Source organism: Canis lupus, chromosome 12 (assembly GCF_011100685.1).
Source record: "Canis lupus familiaris isolate Mischka breed German Shepherd chromosome 12, alternate assembly UU_Cfam_GSD_1.0, whole genome shotgun sequence".
Lineage (NCBI taxonomy): Eukaryota > Metazoa > Chordata > Mammalia > Carnivora > Canidae > Canis > Canis lupus.
In genome coordinates this window covers 35,483,566-35,501,894 of record NC_049233.1, presented here as the reverse complement: position 1 = coordinate 35,501,894, position 18,329 = coordinate 35,483,566, and the positions used below count along the sequence as shown (strand labels likewise).

Here is an 18,329-nt window from a genome sequence, read left to right as displayed (position 1 = left end):
AATCAGATCTGAGCTGAAATCAAGAGTTGGACTCTTAACCTACTAAGCCACTCAGGTGCCCCTCCCAACTTATAAATATTTTGACCACAGTTTAAGAAAATGATATATTTTAATTTTGGCGACAATCTAGCACTCAAGAAATATTACTGATGATTTATTAGAGAACTTAACTTTGTTGGCCCAAAGAGATGGGAAGTTTTTTAGACAATTATAAAAGCTGTATATTTTCACAAAACACTCTTTTGGATTGTCTTAAGGAATAAAATAAAAAGAAATACAGTTTATGTATTGCAGAAAGCATTACCCTATCCTGTGACATTCTTATTAAGGCACATGTTTCAATGACTGTTTTATAAATTTTTTACAATGCAAACAAGATTTTTGCTTTAATGGAAAACTATGCCTTGCTTAAAGCACACCCTTCGAGGTTATTGACTTCTGATTTTATGGCCTCTGCATTTTTCATGGCTTTTGAGCTATTTTGCAACTCTGTAAGTTGTAGATAACTGGTAGCATTGCAAAATAATTCTTTTCTATAGACATGTAAATAAATTCTGTCTAGCAGAGGTTTAATTGACTTTGCTCTCACACTGTGGAAGAAGCCAGCTTTACCTCTACTGGAATTCATTTCAATATTCCTGATTTTTATACATTTCTGTTTTTTGGATAGTCCTTTGAACTGGATGTAACATTGTACTGGTTCCCTTGTTAAGAATGACAGATTTTCCAATGGATAGTCTTTCCTCCTTTATCGAATATTAGTTGACCATAAAGTTCAGGGTCCACTTCTGGGTTCTCTATTCTGTTCCATTGATCTATGTGTCTGTTTTTGTGCCAGTACCACACTGTCTTGATGACCACAGCTTTGTAGTACAACCTGAAATCTGGCATTGTGATGCCCCCAGATATGGTTTTCTTTTTTAAAATTCTCCTGGCTATTCGGGGTCTTTTCTGATTCCACCCAAATCTTAAAATAATTTGTTCTAACTCTCTGAAGAAAGTCCATGGTATTTTGATAGGGATTGCATTAAATGTGTATATTGCCCTGGGTAACATTGACATTTTCACAATATTAATTCTTCCAATCCATGAGCATGGAATATTTTTCCATCTCTTTGTGTCTTCCTCAATTTCTTTCAGAAGTGTTCTATAGTTTTTAGGGTATAGATCCTTTACCTCTTTGGCTAGGTTTATTCCTAGGTATCTTATGCTTTTGGGTGCAATTGTAAATGGGATTGACTCCTTAATTTCTCTTTCTTCAGTCTCATTGTTAGTGTATAGAAATGCCACTGATTTCTGGGCATTGATTTTGTATCCTGCCACGCTACCGAATTGCTGTATGAGTTCTAGCAATCTTGGGGTGGAGGCTTTTGGGTTTTCTATGTAGAGTATCATGTCATCGGCGAAGAGGGAGAGTTTGACTTCTTCTTTGCCAATTTGAATGCCTTTAATGTCTTTTTGTTGTCTGATTGCTGAGGCTAGGACTTCCAGTACTATGTTGAATAGCAGTGGTGAGAGTGGTGAGAGTGGACATCCCTGTCTTGTTCCTGATCTTAGGGTAAAGGCTCCCAGTGCTTCCCCATTGAGAATGATATTTGCTGTGGGCTTTTCATAGATGGCTTTTAAGATGTCGAGGAATGTTCCCTCTATCCCTACACTTTGAAGAGTTTTGATCAGGAATGGATGCTGTATTTTGTCAAATGCTTTCTCTGCATCTAATGAGAGGATCATATGGTTCTTGGTTTTTCTCTTGCTGATATGATGAATCACATTGATTGTTTTACGAGTGTTGAACCAGCCTTGGGTCCCAGGGATAAATCCTACTTGGTCATGGTGAATAATTTTCTTAATGTACTGTTGGATCCTATTGGCTAGTATCTTGTTGAGAATTTTTGCATCCATGTTCATCAGGGATATTGGTCTGTAATTCTCCTTTTTGGTGGGGTCTTTGTCTGGTTTTGGAATTAAGGTGATGCTGGCCTCATAGAACAAATTTGGAAGTACTCCATCTCTTTCTATCTTTTCAAACAGCTTTAGTAGGGTAGGTATGGTTTCTTCTTTACACGTTTGATAGAATTCCCCTGGGAAGCCATCTGGCCCTGGACTTTTGTGTCTTGGGAGGTTTTTGATGACTGCTCAATAAATGGTGCTGGGAAAATTGGACATCCACATGCAGAAGAATGAAACTAGACCACTCTCTTTCACCATACACAAAGATAAACTCAAAATGGATGAAAGATCTAAATGTGAGACAAGATTCCATCAAAATCCTAGAGGAGAACACAGGCAACACCCTTTTTGAACTCGGCCCCAGTAACTTCTTGCAAGATACATCCATGAAGGCAAAAGAAACAAAAGCAAAAATGAACTATTGGGACTTCATCAAGATAAGAAGCTTTTGCACAGCAAAGGATACAGTCAACAAAACTAAAAGAAAACCTACAGAATGGGAGAAGATATTTGCAAATGACGTATCAGATAAAGGGCTAGTTTCCAAGATCTATAAAGAACTTATTAAACTCAACACCAAAGAAACAAACAATCCAATCATGAAATGGGCAAAAGACATGAAGAGAAATCTCACAGAGGAAGACATAGACATGGCCAACATGCACATGAGAAAATGCTCTGCATCACTTGCCATCAGGGAAATACAAATCAAAACCACAATGAGATACCACCTCACATCAGTGAGAATGGGGAAAATTAACAAGGCAGGAAACAACAAATGTTGGAGAGGATGCGGAGAAAAGGGAACCCTCTTACACTGTTGGTGGGAATATGAACTGGTGCAGCCACTCTGGAAAACTGTGTGGAGGTTCCTCAAAGAGTTAAAAATAGACCTGCCCTACGACCCAGCAATTGCACTGCTGGGGATTTACCCCAAAGAAACAGATGCAATGAAACGCCGGGACACCTGCACCCGGATGTTTCTAGCAGCAATGTCCACAATAGCCAAACTGTGGAAGGAGCCTCGGTGTCCATCGAAAGATGAATGGATAAAGAAGATGTGGTTTATGTATACAATGGAATATTACTCAGCCATTAGAAATGACAAATATCCACCATTTGCTTCAATATTATGCTGAGTGAAGTAAGTCAATCGGAGAAGGACAAACATTATATGTTCTCATTCATTTGGGGAATATAAATAATAGTGAAAGGGAATATAAGGGAAGGGAGAGGAAATGTGTGGGAAATATCAGAAAGGGAGACAGAACATAAAGACTCCTAACTCTGGGAAACGAACTAGGGGTGGTGGAAGGGGAGGACGGCGGGGGGTGGGGGTGAATGGGTGATGGGCACTGAGGGTGGCACTTGATGGGATGAGCACTGGGTGTTATTCTGTATGTTGGTAAATTGAACACCAATAAAAAATAAATTTATTAAAAAAAAAGAATGAAAGATTTTAGAAAAAGAGTTAAATTCTTTAGCACGTGTCTGTATGAGGTCATGACCTTTTTATTTGCTTGGTGAACTATCCTTTAATAACAACTTAAATGGGGCAGCCCCGGTGGCTCAGCGGTTTAGTGCCGCCTTCAGCCCAGGGTGTGATCCTGGAGACCCGGGATCGAGTCCCACGTCAGGCTCCCTGCATGGAGCCTGCTTCTCCCTCTGCCTGTGTTTCTGCCTCTCTCTCTCTCTGTCTCTAATGAATGAATAAAATCTTTAAAAAAAAAAAAATAACAACTTAAATGAAAAGTAAGTTTTTGAGTGGAAAATTTTGAAATTAGGTGTCTATAATCTCTGATCTCACAGATGGTTACCAGTTTTCTCTTTTTCACTTTTTGTGCCATAATTTTACTTTAGCTTTCATTCAGTTACTATTCCTTCTTTTAACCTCAGATAAACTTCTTGATGAATGGTAAGCCAGTGCAAAATTGGTAATTTAAATCTGTGCTCCACAAAGTTAAAACAAACAAACAACTTATCAAGATTTTAATCACAGTTTAAAAAAATAATGTATCCTTATTTTGGAAACAATCTAGCACTCAAGAAGTGCTTCTGATGATTTATAAGAGAACTTAATTTTGTTGAGCCATAGAGATGACAAAACTCTTTAGACAATTTTAGTGCTGTATATTGTCACATAACTCCCTTTTGGAAGTTAATGTTTTTATTGAGACCTTTCATAAATGATTCATAGAAATCATTACACTGTATTCAAAGGAAACATTTCACAATATCCAAAAAACAAAAACAGATTTTTATACTTACTGTGCCCCACCAGAGAGCATCTGCATATGTAGAAAACTCTTTATTGGCATCCTTTTCCACAAGATAGACAAGGAAAGATGAAAATATAAGAACCAAAAATCCTATGTACCAAGCTGTGATTAATTCCTAGATATAAAAAGAATAAAAAGCTGTTAGAGGTAAAAAAATCTGTGAAAAAGGAAAAAAAATCTATGTATTCATTTTTCTACTTTTCGGATATTTATGACAATGTATAAATATACATACATATATATTTATGGAATTTACTTTTTTATTCAGAGAATGTCCCAGTGAACAGAACCACTTCCTCAGTCTTTTATTTTTATGGTTGCACAGTATTCTAAATACATGGGTTTACTATAATTTATTTGAAGCATGAGGACTTGGAAAGCAGTATTTTTTTATTTGAGTAGAGTTGACACACAGTTACATTAGTTTCAGGTGTACAGCATCCTGATTCCATTTCTCTGTATGTTATGCTGTGCTCACCACAAGTGTTACTGCCATCTGTCACCACACATCACTATTACAGTATCACTGACTAGATGCCCTGTGCTGTGCCTTTCATTCCTGTGACTTAGTCATTCCATAACTGTAACGCTGTCTCTTTCTCTCCCCTTCACTGATTTTGCCTCTTCTCCCAATCTCCTTCCCTCTGGCAACCATATGGTGACTTTTAAGTAATCCATTATACATTGTGCTTTAACTAATTTCTGAAATGACTAAGTATGCTTGATGGGTTCATTAAATATTCCATGGCAATCAACGAAAAGGTTTCTAAAGTCTTATTCTATAATTCAGAAAGCAAGCCTTACTTTGCTGTGAGCATAGACCACTGAACCTAGTAATTTCCAAGTGCCTCCCCTTCGGTCCATGCGCACCATGCGGAGGATCTGTAGGAAACGGAGACTTCTGAGTGCGGACGTTGCAAAAATATTACCCTGAGTTTTTGCAGAAACAACTGCTATTGAAGCGATAAGGACAATGGTATCTGAAAGAAACAGGTTGAAATAACCGTAAGTAGCAGGACTTGGACGTTTTGTTGCTCAAAATAGTGTTTCAGAAAGGTTCGCTTTGACCTATCTGAGGCACAGATAAACAGATCCTGAACCCTAGCCTGGAGTAGTGGCTACCTGGGCTCTGTGACAATTGAAAAATGAAAGAACGGAGAACAGGATCTACTTATTACCTTGGTTCTGACTCTTTGGCCACTGTATGCTTTACCTATGCAATTCTGTATCATTTGCTACGTAACCTTGGACAAATTGGATGGACAATGGCCTTTGGAAAGTTGAGTGTTCCAGGGAGTTCTAAGGCTGTATTCTTAGTTCCAGGGAGTACTAAGGCTTGGTTTCATTTGCATTCCTGTCTGGCAGAAAGGAACTTCTGCCTCAGCCCTACCCTGGAGGCTTCCTTCTTAATGCCATAGAGAGATCCTACCCTGCATGGCTATGAAAGTTCTTCTTGGTATAACCATGTCTCTTGTTTTCTTTCCAAAGAAGCTCGTGGCTTCTTTCTGCAAAAAATTCCCTTGTGTTGTGGAGTCTGCAACTTCATATACTAACAAAGGCCTCAGCTAAGTTGGGCACTCTAAGCTCTCTGGATAGAGTACTCTTTATACCTGGTCAGTCAATTATGTGTAAGTTTGGTATACAAATTAAATAATTGTACATTTATTACAACAGAGTATTAATTATCTTCACTGTGCATTGCATGGGAATGGATATTTGATGTTTGGCGTATTGGCATTTGACGTAAAAAATATCTACCCTTTTGCAAGCTAAGAAAGAGAAACAGGGCAGCTAATGAAGGCATAGAAAAGATAAAAGGGGACTTAATTGCTCCAAGGGCAAATATCTGAGTGATGGGAAGTAGGCTTTGAAGTGGGAGAAGTAAAGTGGGAATGAATGGCCTCCTATGGCAATTTTAAAATAAGTTAGCTTGACCTTAACATCCTCAAATAAAATTTCTTTCCTGCTCCAAGTGGGCTGTGCATGACTGGGCATCCACACTCCAGAGAGGAGTTCCACTTCAAGGGCATTGGATTTATAATGTTTCTGTGATCCTCAGGATTAACTGCTGTATGAATGTGTATTCATCATCCAGCTCAATTCTTTTTCCTGTACTGAGAGAAGTCTCATCTCTGGATGTGGACTGAGTAGGTCTTTTGAATGACTCTCCTGGTGCCCCTTTTGGTCAGGATTTGGAGTGGCTGTCAGTACAAGGGTCAGCTGAAGGGCTTTTTCCAATCAGATCTAACCACTATATGACTTTGTGGGTAGGGGCACAGAGAGCCACAAGCAAATCCTTGAGTTATAGCTCTATGCAGCTATTAGAAATGGGAAGGAATTAAATGTGTTGACACAGACACCAAAGACATATTTTAAGTGAATAAGAAGGCACTTGCAAAGCTGTATGTACAATGTGATCTTATTTTAATAAAAAATAAATGACTAGGAAAATCATACATATATATGCATGCAAATATATACAATATATGTATGTAAACACATGTAAATATACACAATATATACAGATATATACAATAATATGTATATATGTATACAATAATCTGTATATCTGTATGTATATATACACAGATTCTTACCATTAATTCTCTCCAGAGGTAGAGAGTGGGGTGAGTATGTGGGTAAAGGGACTTTTTACTTTCTAAGTTATTAATTTCTGTAATACTGAATTTTATAATAATGAAAATGTCTTTTGAAATCAGAGAAAATCTTTAGGAAAGAGTTAAGTGTAAAAACATCTCTTGATTTGCATCATTTGGAGAGATTTACTCCTGAGACAAGTGGTTTATAGACAAAAAGACATTTCTTATATGGCCCTGCTAGATATGTATTTGCTTTTATTTCTCATTGTAATCCTGCTTCCTTCCAAGTGTACAAAGGAAAGAAAAAGGAACAATATCCGATTTACTGTGTTAAAATATTTGAGATAGTAGAAATAAGTAAATGACTTGCAGGGATGCAGAAAATACAGCACTTAAAACTTACTGCATGCCTGGCACTTTCTTTAGTTCTGTGTTTTTTACAAATGTTAATTATTTCATCCTTATAACAACTGTTTTGGTTAGGTCTTCTACAGATCCCATTTTACAGATGAGAAAAGTGAGGCACAAAAAGCACATATTGTATTAGTTTAGAAGAATCAGCTACTGAGCTGTTAAATTACTGCACAAAACTATGAAGTTAAAAAAAAAACAAACTATGAAGTTAGAATGAAGCTATGAAGTTAATTCATTAGAGAAAACCTAGACAAAGTAAAAGCAACACCGCCAGTTTGAGACTATTAAAAAAATTATGCACACAGTGAATCATAATCTAAGTGTTTGAAGTCACAAAATATGCAAAGGTAACTACAGATGTGATTTAACACCCTCATTGTAATTCAGATCAGATGAGAAAGTTGGAGTTCAGTAAAATGAAATCACAGATGAGCGACCAAATGGCAAACAATGAACACAGTCACAAAAATGTTTCTGGTTGGATTACAGTCCTCTACTGAATTTTGCTGTCAGTACCACCTAGAATATTTCCAAGGCCAATATTTTAGAAGTTATGACTACTCTTTATTTTTATGTGTGTATTTACTCTTTTTTGCAGTCTGCTATAGAATGGAGGCTCCACAAGGTTGGATACTTGTAGCCTAAGTACTTACAACAGTGCCTGAAACATGGTAATCACTTGATAAATATTTATAGAATGAAGTGAGATTAAACACTCAAGTTAGATTAGCTTGAGCTTTGTTCTGTTACCATATCAGTGTTTTAATAACTAGAATAAGAATCTGAAATACTCTTAAATTAATCAAGGGATCACTTCAAAATTCCATCTTGAATTCTATTACAACATAATAAATTATAGCTATCATTCTTTAAAGTGATAAATATCACTAAGATTTCCATTTTATAAAATTAGGTAGGGGCAGTCTTTAAAGATAGTGACATAGGAAGCTACTGAACTCCCTTCCTCCCACAGAGTCATCAAACAAACCATTGCACATGGACTAATTCCCTGTGAAGGAAATCCAGAAATTAGCCAAGGGACTCCTACACATTTGGTAAATAAGAAAATACCCATACTGGAATGAGTAGGAAAGGCTAAGACATAATCTTGCCTTAAACTTCACTCCTAGTCCAGTATCATACAAATGGGAGGTCACTCCCAAATTCCAGCTTCTCCCTGAGAGGCTTAGGGTTTGAACCCACATTTAGCCTCCTAATTTTAAAACTCCTACTTGAGGGACAGGACTTCCAAACGCCTTGCTCTGAAAGCCAATAGTCTTGAACTACAAGACTAGACTTGTAGTCTAGTCTACAAGACTAGAGCAAACAAAGAAGCAGCTATTAATGGGGGTGAGCATCATTGCGGCTACCACCCCAGGGCTCAGCGAAGAAGGAATAGGCAGAAAGGCCCATTTCAGTCTTTCTCTCAAAGGATTCTATTTGCATATTTTTAAAAAGTTTTAATTTAAATTCCAGTTAGTTAACATACAGTGTAATATTAATTTCAGGTGTACAATATAGTAATTCAACACTTCCATATATCACCTGGTGATGATCACAAGCGCTCTCCTTATAATCCCCATTACCTATTTTACCATATACGACAACCCCATAGCTAGCATCATAGTCAATGGTAAAAAAATAAGAGCTATCTCTCTAAAATAAGGAATAAAATAAGGATGCCCAATCTTGCCACTTTTATTCAGCATTGTATCTAAAGTCTCAGCCAGAGCACTCAGGCAAGAAAAAGAAATTAAAGATACCCAAATTGGAAAGGAAGAAATAAAACTGTTATTATTTGGAGATGATATGATATTATATATAGAAAGCACTAAAGATTCCACCAAAACATTATTGGAACTAATAAATGAATCAAGTAAAGTTGCGGCATTACAAAATCAATATACAAAAATAAGCTGTGTTTCTATACACTAACAATGATCTCTGAAAAAGAAAAATAAATCCTCCTTACTATAGCTTCAAAAAGAATAAAATACATAGGAATAAATTTAACCAAGGAGGTGAAAGATCTGTTTGATGACAACTATAAGACACTGATGAAAGAAACTAAAATAGACAAAAATAAATATATTCCATGCTCATGGACTGGAAGAATATTTTAAAATGCCTACACTACTCAAAGCAATCTATAGATTCAATGCAATCTTTCTCTAAATTCCAATGGCATTATATGTTCTCATTCATTTGGGGAATATAAATAATAGTGAAAGGGAATATAAGGGAAGGGAGAAGAAATGTGTGGGAAATATCAGAAAGGGAGACAGAACATAAAGACTCCTAACTCTGGGAAATGAACTAGGGGTGGTGGAAGGGGAGGACGGCGGGGGGTGGGGGTGAATGGGTGATGGGCACTGAGGGGGGCACTTGATGGGATGAGCACTGGGTGTTATTCTGTATGTTGGTAAATTGAACACCAATAAAAAATAAATTTATTATAAAAAAATAAATTCCAATGGCATTTTCCACAGAAATAGAACAAACAATGCTAAAATTTGTATAGAACCACAAAAGACATGGAATAGTCAAAGCAATCTTGAGGAAAAAAAGAACAAGCTGGAAGCATCATGCTCCCTGATTTCAAACTATATTACAAAGCTGTAATAATCAAAATCACAGAGTATCAGCATAAAAATAGACACACAGATCAATGGAACAGAATAGAGAGCCCAGAAACAAACCATGGATACATGATCAATTAATTAAAGACAAAGGAGCCAGAAATATACAATGGGGAAAGGATAATCTTGTCAATAAATGGTGTTGGGAAAACTTAATAGCCATATACAAAAGAATAAAACTGGGCCACTATCTCATACCATACACAAAAATCAACTAAAGATATATTAAAGACTTCAGTGTAACACCTGACTCCCTAAAAGTTCTAGAAGGAAACATAGAGAGTAAGCTTCTTGCATTGATCTTGACAATGAGTTTTTGGATTTGGCACCAAAAACAAAGGCAACAAAAGCAAAAATAAACAGGTGGGATCACATCAAACCAAAAAGCTTTTGTACATAAAAGGAAAGCAACAAAATGAAAAGGCAATGTACAATAGGAGAAAATATTTGCAAATCACTTATCCGATAAGGATTTAATATTCAAAATATATAAATAACTCATATAACTTAATAGTAAAATAATATAATTAAAAATGGGCAGAGGAAATGAATAGATGTTATTCCAAATAAGATACACAAATGGCTAACAGATATAATGAAAAGGTGCTCAACATCACTAATCATGAGATAATGCAAATCGAAACCATAGTGAGATATTACTTTACCCCTATTAAAATGACTATTATAAAAAAGACAAGGCATAAAAAATGCTTGTGAGGATGTAAAGGAAAGAGAACCCTTGGGCACTGTTGGTGGGAATGTAAATTGGTATGTTCATTATAGAAAACACTATGGAGGTTGTTCCAAAAATTACAAATAGTGGAATAGATGATAGAATATTTTTCAGCCATGAGAAAGAAGAGAATTGTAATGTTTACAACAACACGGATAGACCTTGAGGGCATTATGTTAACTGAAATGAGTCAGACAGAGAAAGACAAATGCTGTATATCACTTATGTGAGGGATGTAAAAAAGTTGAACTTGTAGAAACAGAGACTAAAATTATGATTACCAGGAGCTGGAATTGGAGAAATGGGGAGATGCTGGTCAAAGACTAAAACTTCCAGCTATAAGATAAATAAATTTTGGGGAATTTATGCATAGCATGGTGATTATAATTAATGACGCTGTATTATATATTTGAAAGTTGCCAAGAGAGTAAATGTTAAATGTTTTCATCACTAAACATAAATGGTAATTAGATATGATGGAAGTGTTAGCTAACAATCAGTTTGCAATATATAAGTATATCAAATGAACAGGTTGCACACCTTAAACTTACACATTGTTTTGTATCAACTGTATCTCAATAAGGATGGAGAAAAATCAGGCAGAGTAGCTTAAGCTGTGCAATTAATCATTTAAAATGTTTTTTGAAAGAGAGGAGCCTTGTCTTAAGTGAATATACCACATTTTAGTATAAGGTAGAGACTATAGACAGCCCTCAAAGGTCATTGGCTCCATATTCATTTGTTTATTCATTCATGCATTAAGCAGTTAATTGAATGTCAAATATTATATTAGATGTTTGCATTAGAAATGAATATTCATTAATCCATTAGATCATCAATCTATCACAAATATAAATTAAATCCCTACCATGTACCATGCATGGTGCTAAATACTTTTTGTACACCAATGTTGTCAATGGGGATGATTTTGCATCCCAGGGGACATGCAGACATATTTGGTTGTCTTAATTGGGAAGGGGATTACTCCTGGTATCTAGTGGTAAAGGCCAAGGTTGCGGTAAAACAATCTACAATGCTCAGACTAGTCCCTAGGATAAACAATTACCTAGTGCCAAATGTTAATGGTGCCAACATCAGGAAACCCTGATGTACATGACTTCATTTAATCCTCCTATAAGCTAGACCTCCAGTGACCATCTCCTTCTTGCAAGTGAAGAACTAAACTAAGACTTGCAGTGGTCAACTAGCCAAGTCCCAATATCCTAAGTGGCTGAGCTGACCATTCCTTGACATCAAAGTTGTGTCCTTAAAAGTTATGGAATACCATTCCTTGGATAAACAAAATCCAATGTCACATGGGTGGGGTGGGATGGGGAATAGAGGATGGGCTGGGAAAGCAAGTGGATAATAAAGCAGGAAGAAATTGTTATCACATAACACATTCAGGGGAGAGCAGAATGCAGAGAGAAAAATAATACTAAAAGCTGATGACTTTTATGGATACATCAAGAGAAAATGGGGCTAGAGGAAGAAATGAACTGTTAATAAACAAGGAGGAACTCCAAATTGCATGAAAAGAAAAAAAAAGCATGTAATCCGGAGCTCTTAAAATCTACTTCTCCCAAAGGAAACAGCTGTGAACAAGATGGGAACTAGTGAAGATAGTTATTAATTACAAGCAGCCCATTAGAAATGTGAAATATAGGCTTATAAGGTAGTAGGAAGTAGGTTCACATACTTACTGAATCACTTAGAATGATTTACGGATGAGTTCTTGAGATTTGAGGAGACTGCAAAGATTTGAGTGGAGTAAATACTGTAATGATATTTAAGACACATAGGGACTATATAAGAGCATATTATTAGACTCTACTGGAACTTTGCTCCAGTATTATTTAGTCAGCAAAATCAATATAAATTGATCACCTTGGACTTTGTGGAAAAGGGATTAGTTACTGAAATACTTATGGTCCCTCATTTATGAGATGGATTCATATCTAAGGCCACCCTAACATGCACCCAAAGATTGGGTTAAAGCAAGATTAAATGCATGGATGGAGCTAAAGAGTATAATGCTAAGCGAAATAAGTCAGTCAGAGAAAGACAAATACCATGATTTCACTTATATGTGGAATTTAAGAAATGAAACAAATGAGTGAAGGGGAAGAGAGAGAGAGAGAGAGAAATCAAGAAACAGACTCTTAATTATAGAGAACACACTGATGGTTACCAGAGAGAAGGTGGGTGGGGGGATGGGTGAAATAGAGGATGGGGATTAAAGAGGGCACTTGTGTGAGGAGCACTGGGTGATGTATGGAAGTGTTGAATCACTATATTGTAAACTTGAAACTAATATAATGCTGTACTAATTAATTGGAATTAAAAGAAAAACTTTAAAAAAAGGCAAGATGAACTATACACCTGAACTTGATGGGATGTATTTTGCTGCTACAATTATATGACATAATATATCTATCAGAAAGTATATTTTTACCATACCTGGCTTAATTAAAATCATAATGGGAAGAACTAAATCATTTGGATTAAACAGATCATGGTTGAACACTTTTAAACTAGGAATTTTCAGGTTAGATCGATTCTAACCACAAAGGGGTTACATCTTGAATCCTAGAAACTGTGTGGAGACTTTAGGCTTTTTAAAATTTTTGTAAATAATGTTGGTCTCAGAAAATTTTCCCTGATAGCTAACACAAATTTCTGTCTTGGACTTTAAACTCATTTCATTTTGTTATCTCTGGGAAAAATAGAAGTGCAACAAATAAAATATTCTTCTACCACTTTTTAAAATTCTAAATCTTTGAGCTTTTGTTAGTGGCCTCACTATAAGCTAAACTTTGGATGATTTAAATGAAATATATATTTTAAAATAATAAAAATAGTAGCTGCCATAAAATATCAAAACACCAGATATAAGTAGTATAAGGTAGGAAGGAAATTTATTTAGTTAGCCAATTATCATTAATGAATTTCAGGTTACTTTAATTTTTGTTATTAAAATGATGCTGAAATGAACAGTTTAGTACACACATTTTTGTAGGTTAAGGATAAATTCCTAGAGATTAGATTGCTGGGTTGAATGTTAGCACATAAAATATTTTGATATTCAAAACATTTTGATGTTTTGATATTCAAATACCCTCCAAAAAGATAATACCAATTATTACTAACAATGCATGTAAGTAATTATTTTTCTGTCTCCTTGCTAATACAAAGTAATGCTAATAAAAATAACAATAGTAATAATAACAGCTAACACAGTAACAGTTTACTATGTGATAGATATTGTTCCAAACATTTTCAAGTATTACATGGATTATTATAATTGTAATCTTTGCCAACATGATAGGCAAAAACATCACGTATTTTTCTTTGCTCATTCTGTAACTCATGTTATTTAGAAGTCAAAGAAGTCAAGTCATCTAGAAGGACTTTGCCCAAGATTATAAAATATTTTCCTAGATTTTTTTTTTTTGGTGTATTTAGATGCTCATTTAGTTAACATGCTTACTTTTACTATTCGGGACTACTAACGATGTGGCAAAGTTACCTAGCTGTCTGCCACAAATGCATGCTTCTCTTCTGTGGTGTAGAACTATCCCTGGGAAGAGGCAGCCCATCCAGGGACACCATTTACCAGGTCTGCTTGCCTCTGGGTGGGATTATATGACTAGGTCTAGCTAATGGAAGGTGCGTAGAAATGATGTGTGCCACGTCTAATCTGAGGGGGGAAGCACAGAACCTTATGCCCTCTCTCTTTTCCTTTTTTGCCAGCTGTGTGTTGGTACTAAGCATGTTCTTAGGAGCCACATGCTAAAAATGGCAGGGCCTTTGTCAGCCTCGGTTCCCGAATAACTGCATGGAGCGGAGCCTTTACTGCACACCCCACACCCAACAAAGAATATCTTCATTGACTATTACACAAGTAAGAAGCATACTTTTTATTTTGAGAAGTAACTGAAATTTGAGGATTTGTATAACAACCAGCATCACTCTAACTTATATGATCTTTAACTTCTATGGAATTTGTCTCTGTGGTGAAATAAAGAACTAATCTTACTTATTATCATATACTATAGTCAGTTTTTCCAATATTACCTAAATAAAAATCTCTCCTTTTCCAAATGTTTCCATATACTTACTGAGAGGTCTATTTCTGGATTCTACCTTCCTTTATGGCCTATTCCTAAATCAGTGTGACACTAGACATTAGTGTGAGATCCCTCTACTGTTATTCCTTTTTATAAAAAAAATTATCAATTATTCTAAACCTAGCTATTTTCCCAGGTAAGTTTCAGGATAAATTTCAGTTAAAAAGAACTCAGAGTTCTTTTGCAATTTGATACAGATTGCATATTAAGTTTATAGATTCACATCTTCTTCTTTATTTCTTCCCTCATCTTATACCCACTGAATGGCTTAGCTCTGTTGATTCTACCTCCAGAATATGTCTCATCTCTATCTTCCTCTTTCCATTTATCCTGTCTCCTCCCTTGTTCAGGCCTACCTCTCTCCTGACCTGCCATCTCTGACCTGGTCTTTACTCTGTTTTTTCCTTTCTCTAAACCATTTTGCATTCTTTTTTTTTTTTTTTTGTTTAATATTTATTTATCTATTTTAGAGAGAGAGAGGGAAAGAGAGCACAAGCAGAAGGCGCAGAGGGAAAGGGAGAGAGATAATCCCAAGCAGACTCCCTGCTAAGTGTGGAGCTCAGGTGGGGCTCAATCCTATGACCCTAAGATCATAACCCAAGCCAAAACCAAGAGTAAGAGACCCTACTGACTTTTCCACCCAGGTGCCCCCAAACTATTTTGTATTCTAATGCAAGTTTAAAGTGTTCGGGCACTTGGGTGGCTCAGTCAGTTAAGTGTCTGCCTTTGGCTCAGGTCATGATCCCAGGGTCCTGGGATGGTGCTCCATGTTGGGCTCCCTGTTCATCAGGGAGTCTGCTTCTCCCTCTCCCTGATGCTCCCCCTGCTTGTTCTCTCTCTCTGTTAAATAAGAAAATAAAATATTAAAAAAAAGATTAAAATGTTAAAGTGATTATATTACTTCTCTGATCAAAATAATTTTTTTTCAATATCCAGAACAAAGATCAATTTCTGATGCCTGGCATTCATGGTGCTTCAGAAAATGCTCCTGTTCTTACTGGAAAGCCCCTCCCTGAAGCCTGCTTTCACACTACTAGTGCCCAGAGCTCTGATGTGTACTCCTATCAAAATGCTTACTAGCACTATCATAGTAGTGATCTGCTTACATGCTGGTCTTTTCCCAGTAACTTTAAGAAACTGAAACCATGCAGAAGCACTTATTTGTCTTTGTAACCTCAGCACCTAGCTTGGTACCTACCATAGTGTAGGTGTTCAATACTTAATTGATGGATGATTATTTGATCAGCTATTTGTTTATAGAAGAAATAGAATGACATTTTATTATTCAAGACTCTTAGAAATAATACAGTTAAATAGCCCATATTTTGCATTTGAGAATCTGAGGTACAAATATATGAAAGTTAAAAATTCCATATGTTAAAAAAAGCCCCACATAGACTTAACTGCAAAAACAAACCTGGAAAAAAGTATTCCTTAAAATATAAAAATAAATGAATAAAAAAACATCCTGGTAGAAAATCGGACAGAGGGCACATATGCAAATTTACCTTAGGAAGAAGTAAAAATGGACAATACATATATGGAAAGAAGTTTTTTTTTTGTAATTTCTAGCTTTGAAATTTAAAATGGTAGCAGGTACCAGTTTATTAAACTGACAAAGTTTATAAGAGGAATAGTCAACACTGGCAAGGAGAAAGAGAAAAAGCATTTTCATAGACATTTTGTGTAAGAATAAAATGGTATAACTTTTGGGGGAAAATTTTGGCATTATTTGCCCAAAATCTGTTATTATTTCAGTAATTTTATTTCTAGGAATGTAATCTAATGAAAAAATTGTGGTTGTCAACACAGGTTTACACAAGAATGCTTATAATGCTATTATTAACAATGTAAAAATTAGATATAATCCAAATTTCTAATAAAAACAGACTTATGAAAAAGTATGCAGTCTATCTATTCCAAAGCAAGCTCTATGGAGCTTATCTGCCTGAGTTCCAATCCTGGCTCTGCCTCCTATCAGCTGGGTTACACAGGTGAAGTTACTGAACTCTCTGCCTCCATTTCTTTATCTGCAAAATGAGAATCATAAAATTACCTATGTCACAGAATTGTGAGAACTAAATAAGTCAATGCATTTTAAAGATCTTAGTACAGTGCTAATGCATAATAAATTTTATTATTAGTAGTAGTATTACCATGGATAACTATGTAACCACAAAACACCATTTTTTAGAAGAATATTTATTAGATTAAAAAATGTCTCCTCCAATATATCCTTATGTAAAGAATTGATTACATAGCAGGATACTTAGAGGATGCCAATTTTGCCTTCAAAGGATCTTGTGCTCTTACAGTACATATAAAAATAAATACTGTAAGTACCTATACCTGCATGCCAACAGGGATTATCTTGGGGCGGTAGGATTATGTATCAAATTTCTTTACACATCTCTCTTTTTTTCCACCCAAATAATCTACAATAAGCATGCATTATTTTTGTAATGAGAAAAAGGATAATTATTTACAAAAAGAAGCTATGGCTCAGGAAAGTTAGCACAACGGTCAAGTACTTACCAGTGCGGGGAAAGAGAAGGGTAAAGGGCAACATTTATAGACTATCCCTAATATATGGGGCTGTGTGCAGTGCGTAGTACACAGATTCTATTTCAATCCATCTCCAGAATGTCCCACCAGGGAGGCACAGAGGTTGTAAGTGTGAACCTTGTATGAGAGAGCTCAGGTATTCCTACTTCTGTCCTTTCCTGGCTGTGTAACCTCTAGCCTATTAATCTTGCTGCATCTTGGAGTCTTCACTTATAAACAAGGACGAGAACCATTTTCCTCACATGGATGTTATGAGGATTAAATGAAATAATATACATAAAACTCAGTCTGCCTTCATGTGCCTGGAATCATGTTAGCTCTTTATTCTAAAGAGGAATGTTATACACACTTTTATAGGTCATAAATTGTTACTAAGAAAGTTCAAGAATCTTATCCAAGATCATTTAGCTAGTAAATGGAACCAAGAATCAAATTCATATGTGTCTTATTATAAGCTGCTTACATTTTATTCTATGCTTCTCTTTTGATAACTTTTGCCTAGTAAAAACCAGTAAACAGAGATGTAGGCAGTCAATCCAGGCTTACATGTGCAACTTCAAGAATATTATTAAGAATAGGGAATAGAATGACTTGCAAACAGTTGGCATTCAGATAAAGTTAGCACAAATCTTATAATGAACAACTTTGTATGTTTTAGCTTGTTCCAACCAGACAGTAGATTATAACAGAATGGTCAGCCTGTCCTGTCTATGTGGGACCACTTCTGTATGAATTTGTAATTTTTTAGTGCCCTATGTATATCATGTACCAGATGTTTTATTGTCAATAAAGCAGCAAGATGAAGAGGGATTGAAATTTTGTGGTTCCATTACATTTGCCTATGCATTCAACATTTTAACTTCTCAAAAGGAACAGAGATGTGTGGAACAGAGTGTGAAAGCATAAGGACATTGAACTATAACTGGTTTAACTATTCAGTTCTGCCATGAACTAGTTTTGTCACCCCTTATCTCTTGGGGCTGGTTTCCACATCTTCAACAAGAGAAGTGGAAAGTTGC

At 35.8% G+C, this 18,329-nt stretch overlaps 1 protein-coding gene across 3 annotated transcripts in view; it reads right to left on the bottom strand.

Moving 5' to 3' along the window:
* Positions 1-18,329, bottom strand: part of KCNQ5 (potassium voltage-gated channel subfamily Q member 5) — a 505,347-nt gene that overhangs the window by 102,004 nt on the left and 385,014 nt on the right. For all 3 annotated transcript variants that reach the window (XM_038554513.1, XM_038554512.1, XM_038554514.1), the window contains exons 4-5: positions 5,034-5,209; positions 4,219-4,344 (exon numbers count right to left, since the gene is read on the bottom strand). In XM_038554513.1, the coding sequence (XP_038410441.1) occupies positions 4,219-4,344; positions 5,034-5,209 (302 nt within the window). The remainder of the gene's footprint in view (positions 1-4,218; positions 4,345-5,033; positions 5,210-18,329) is intronic.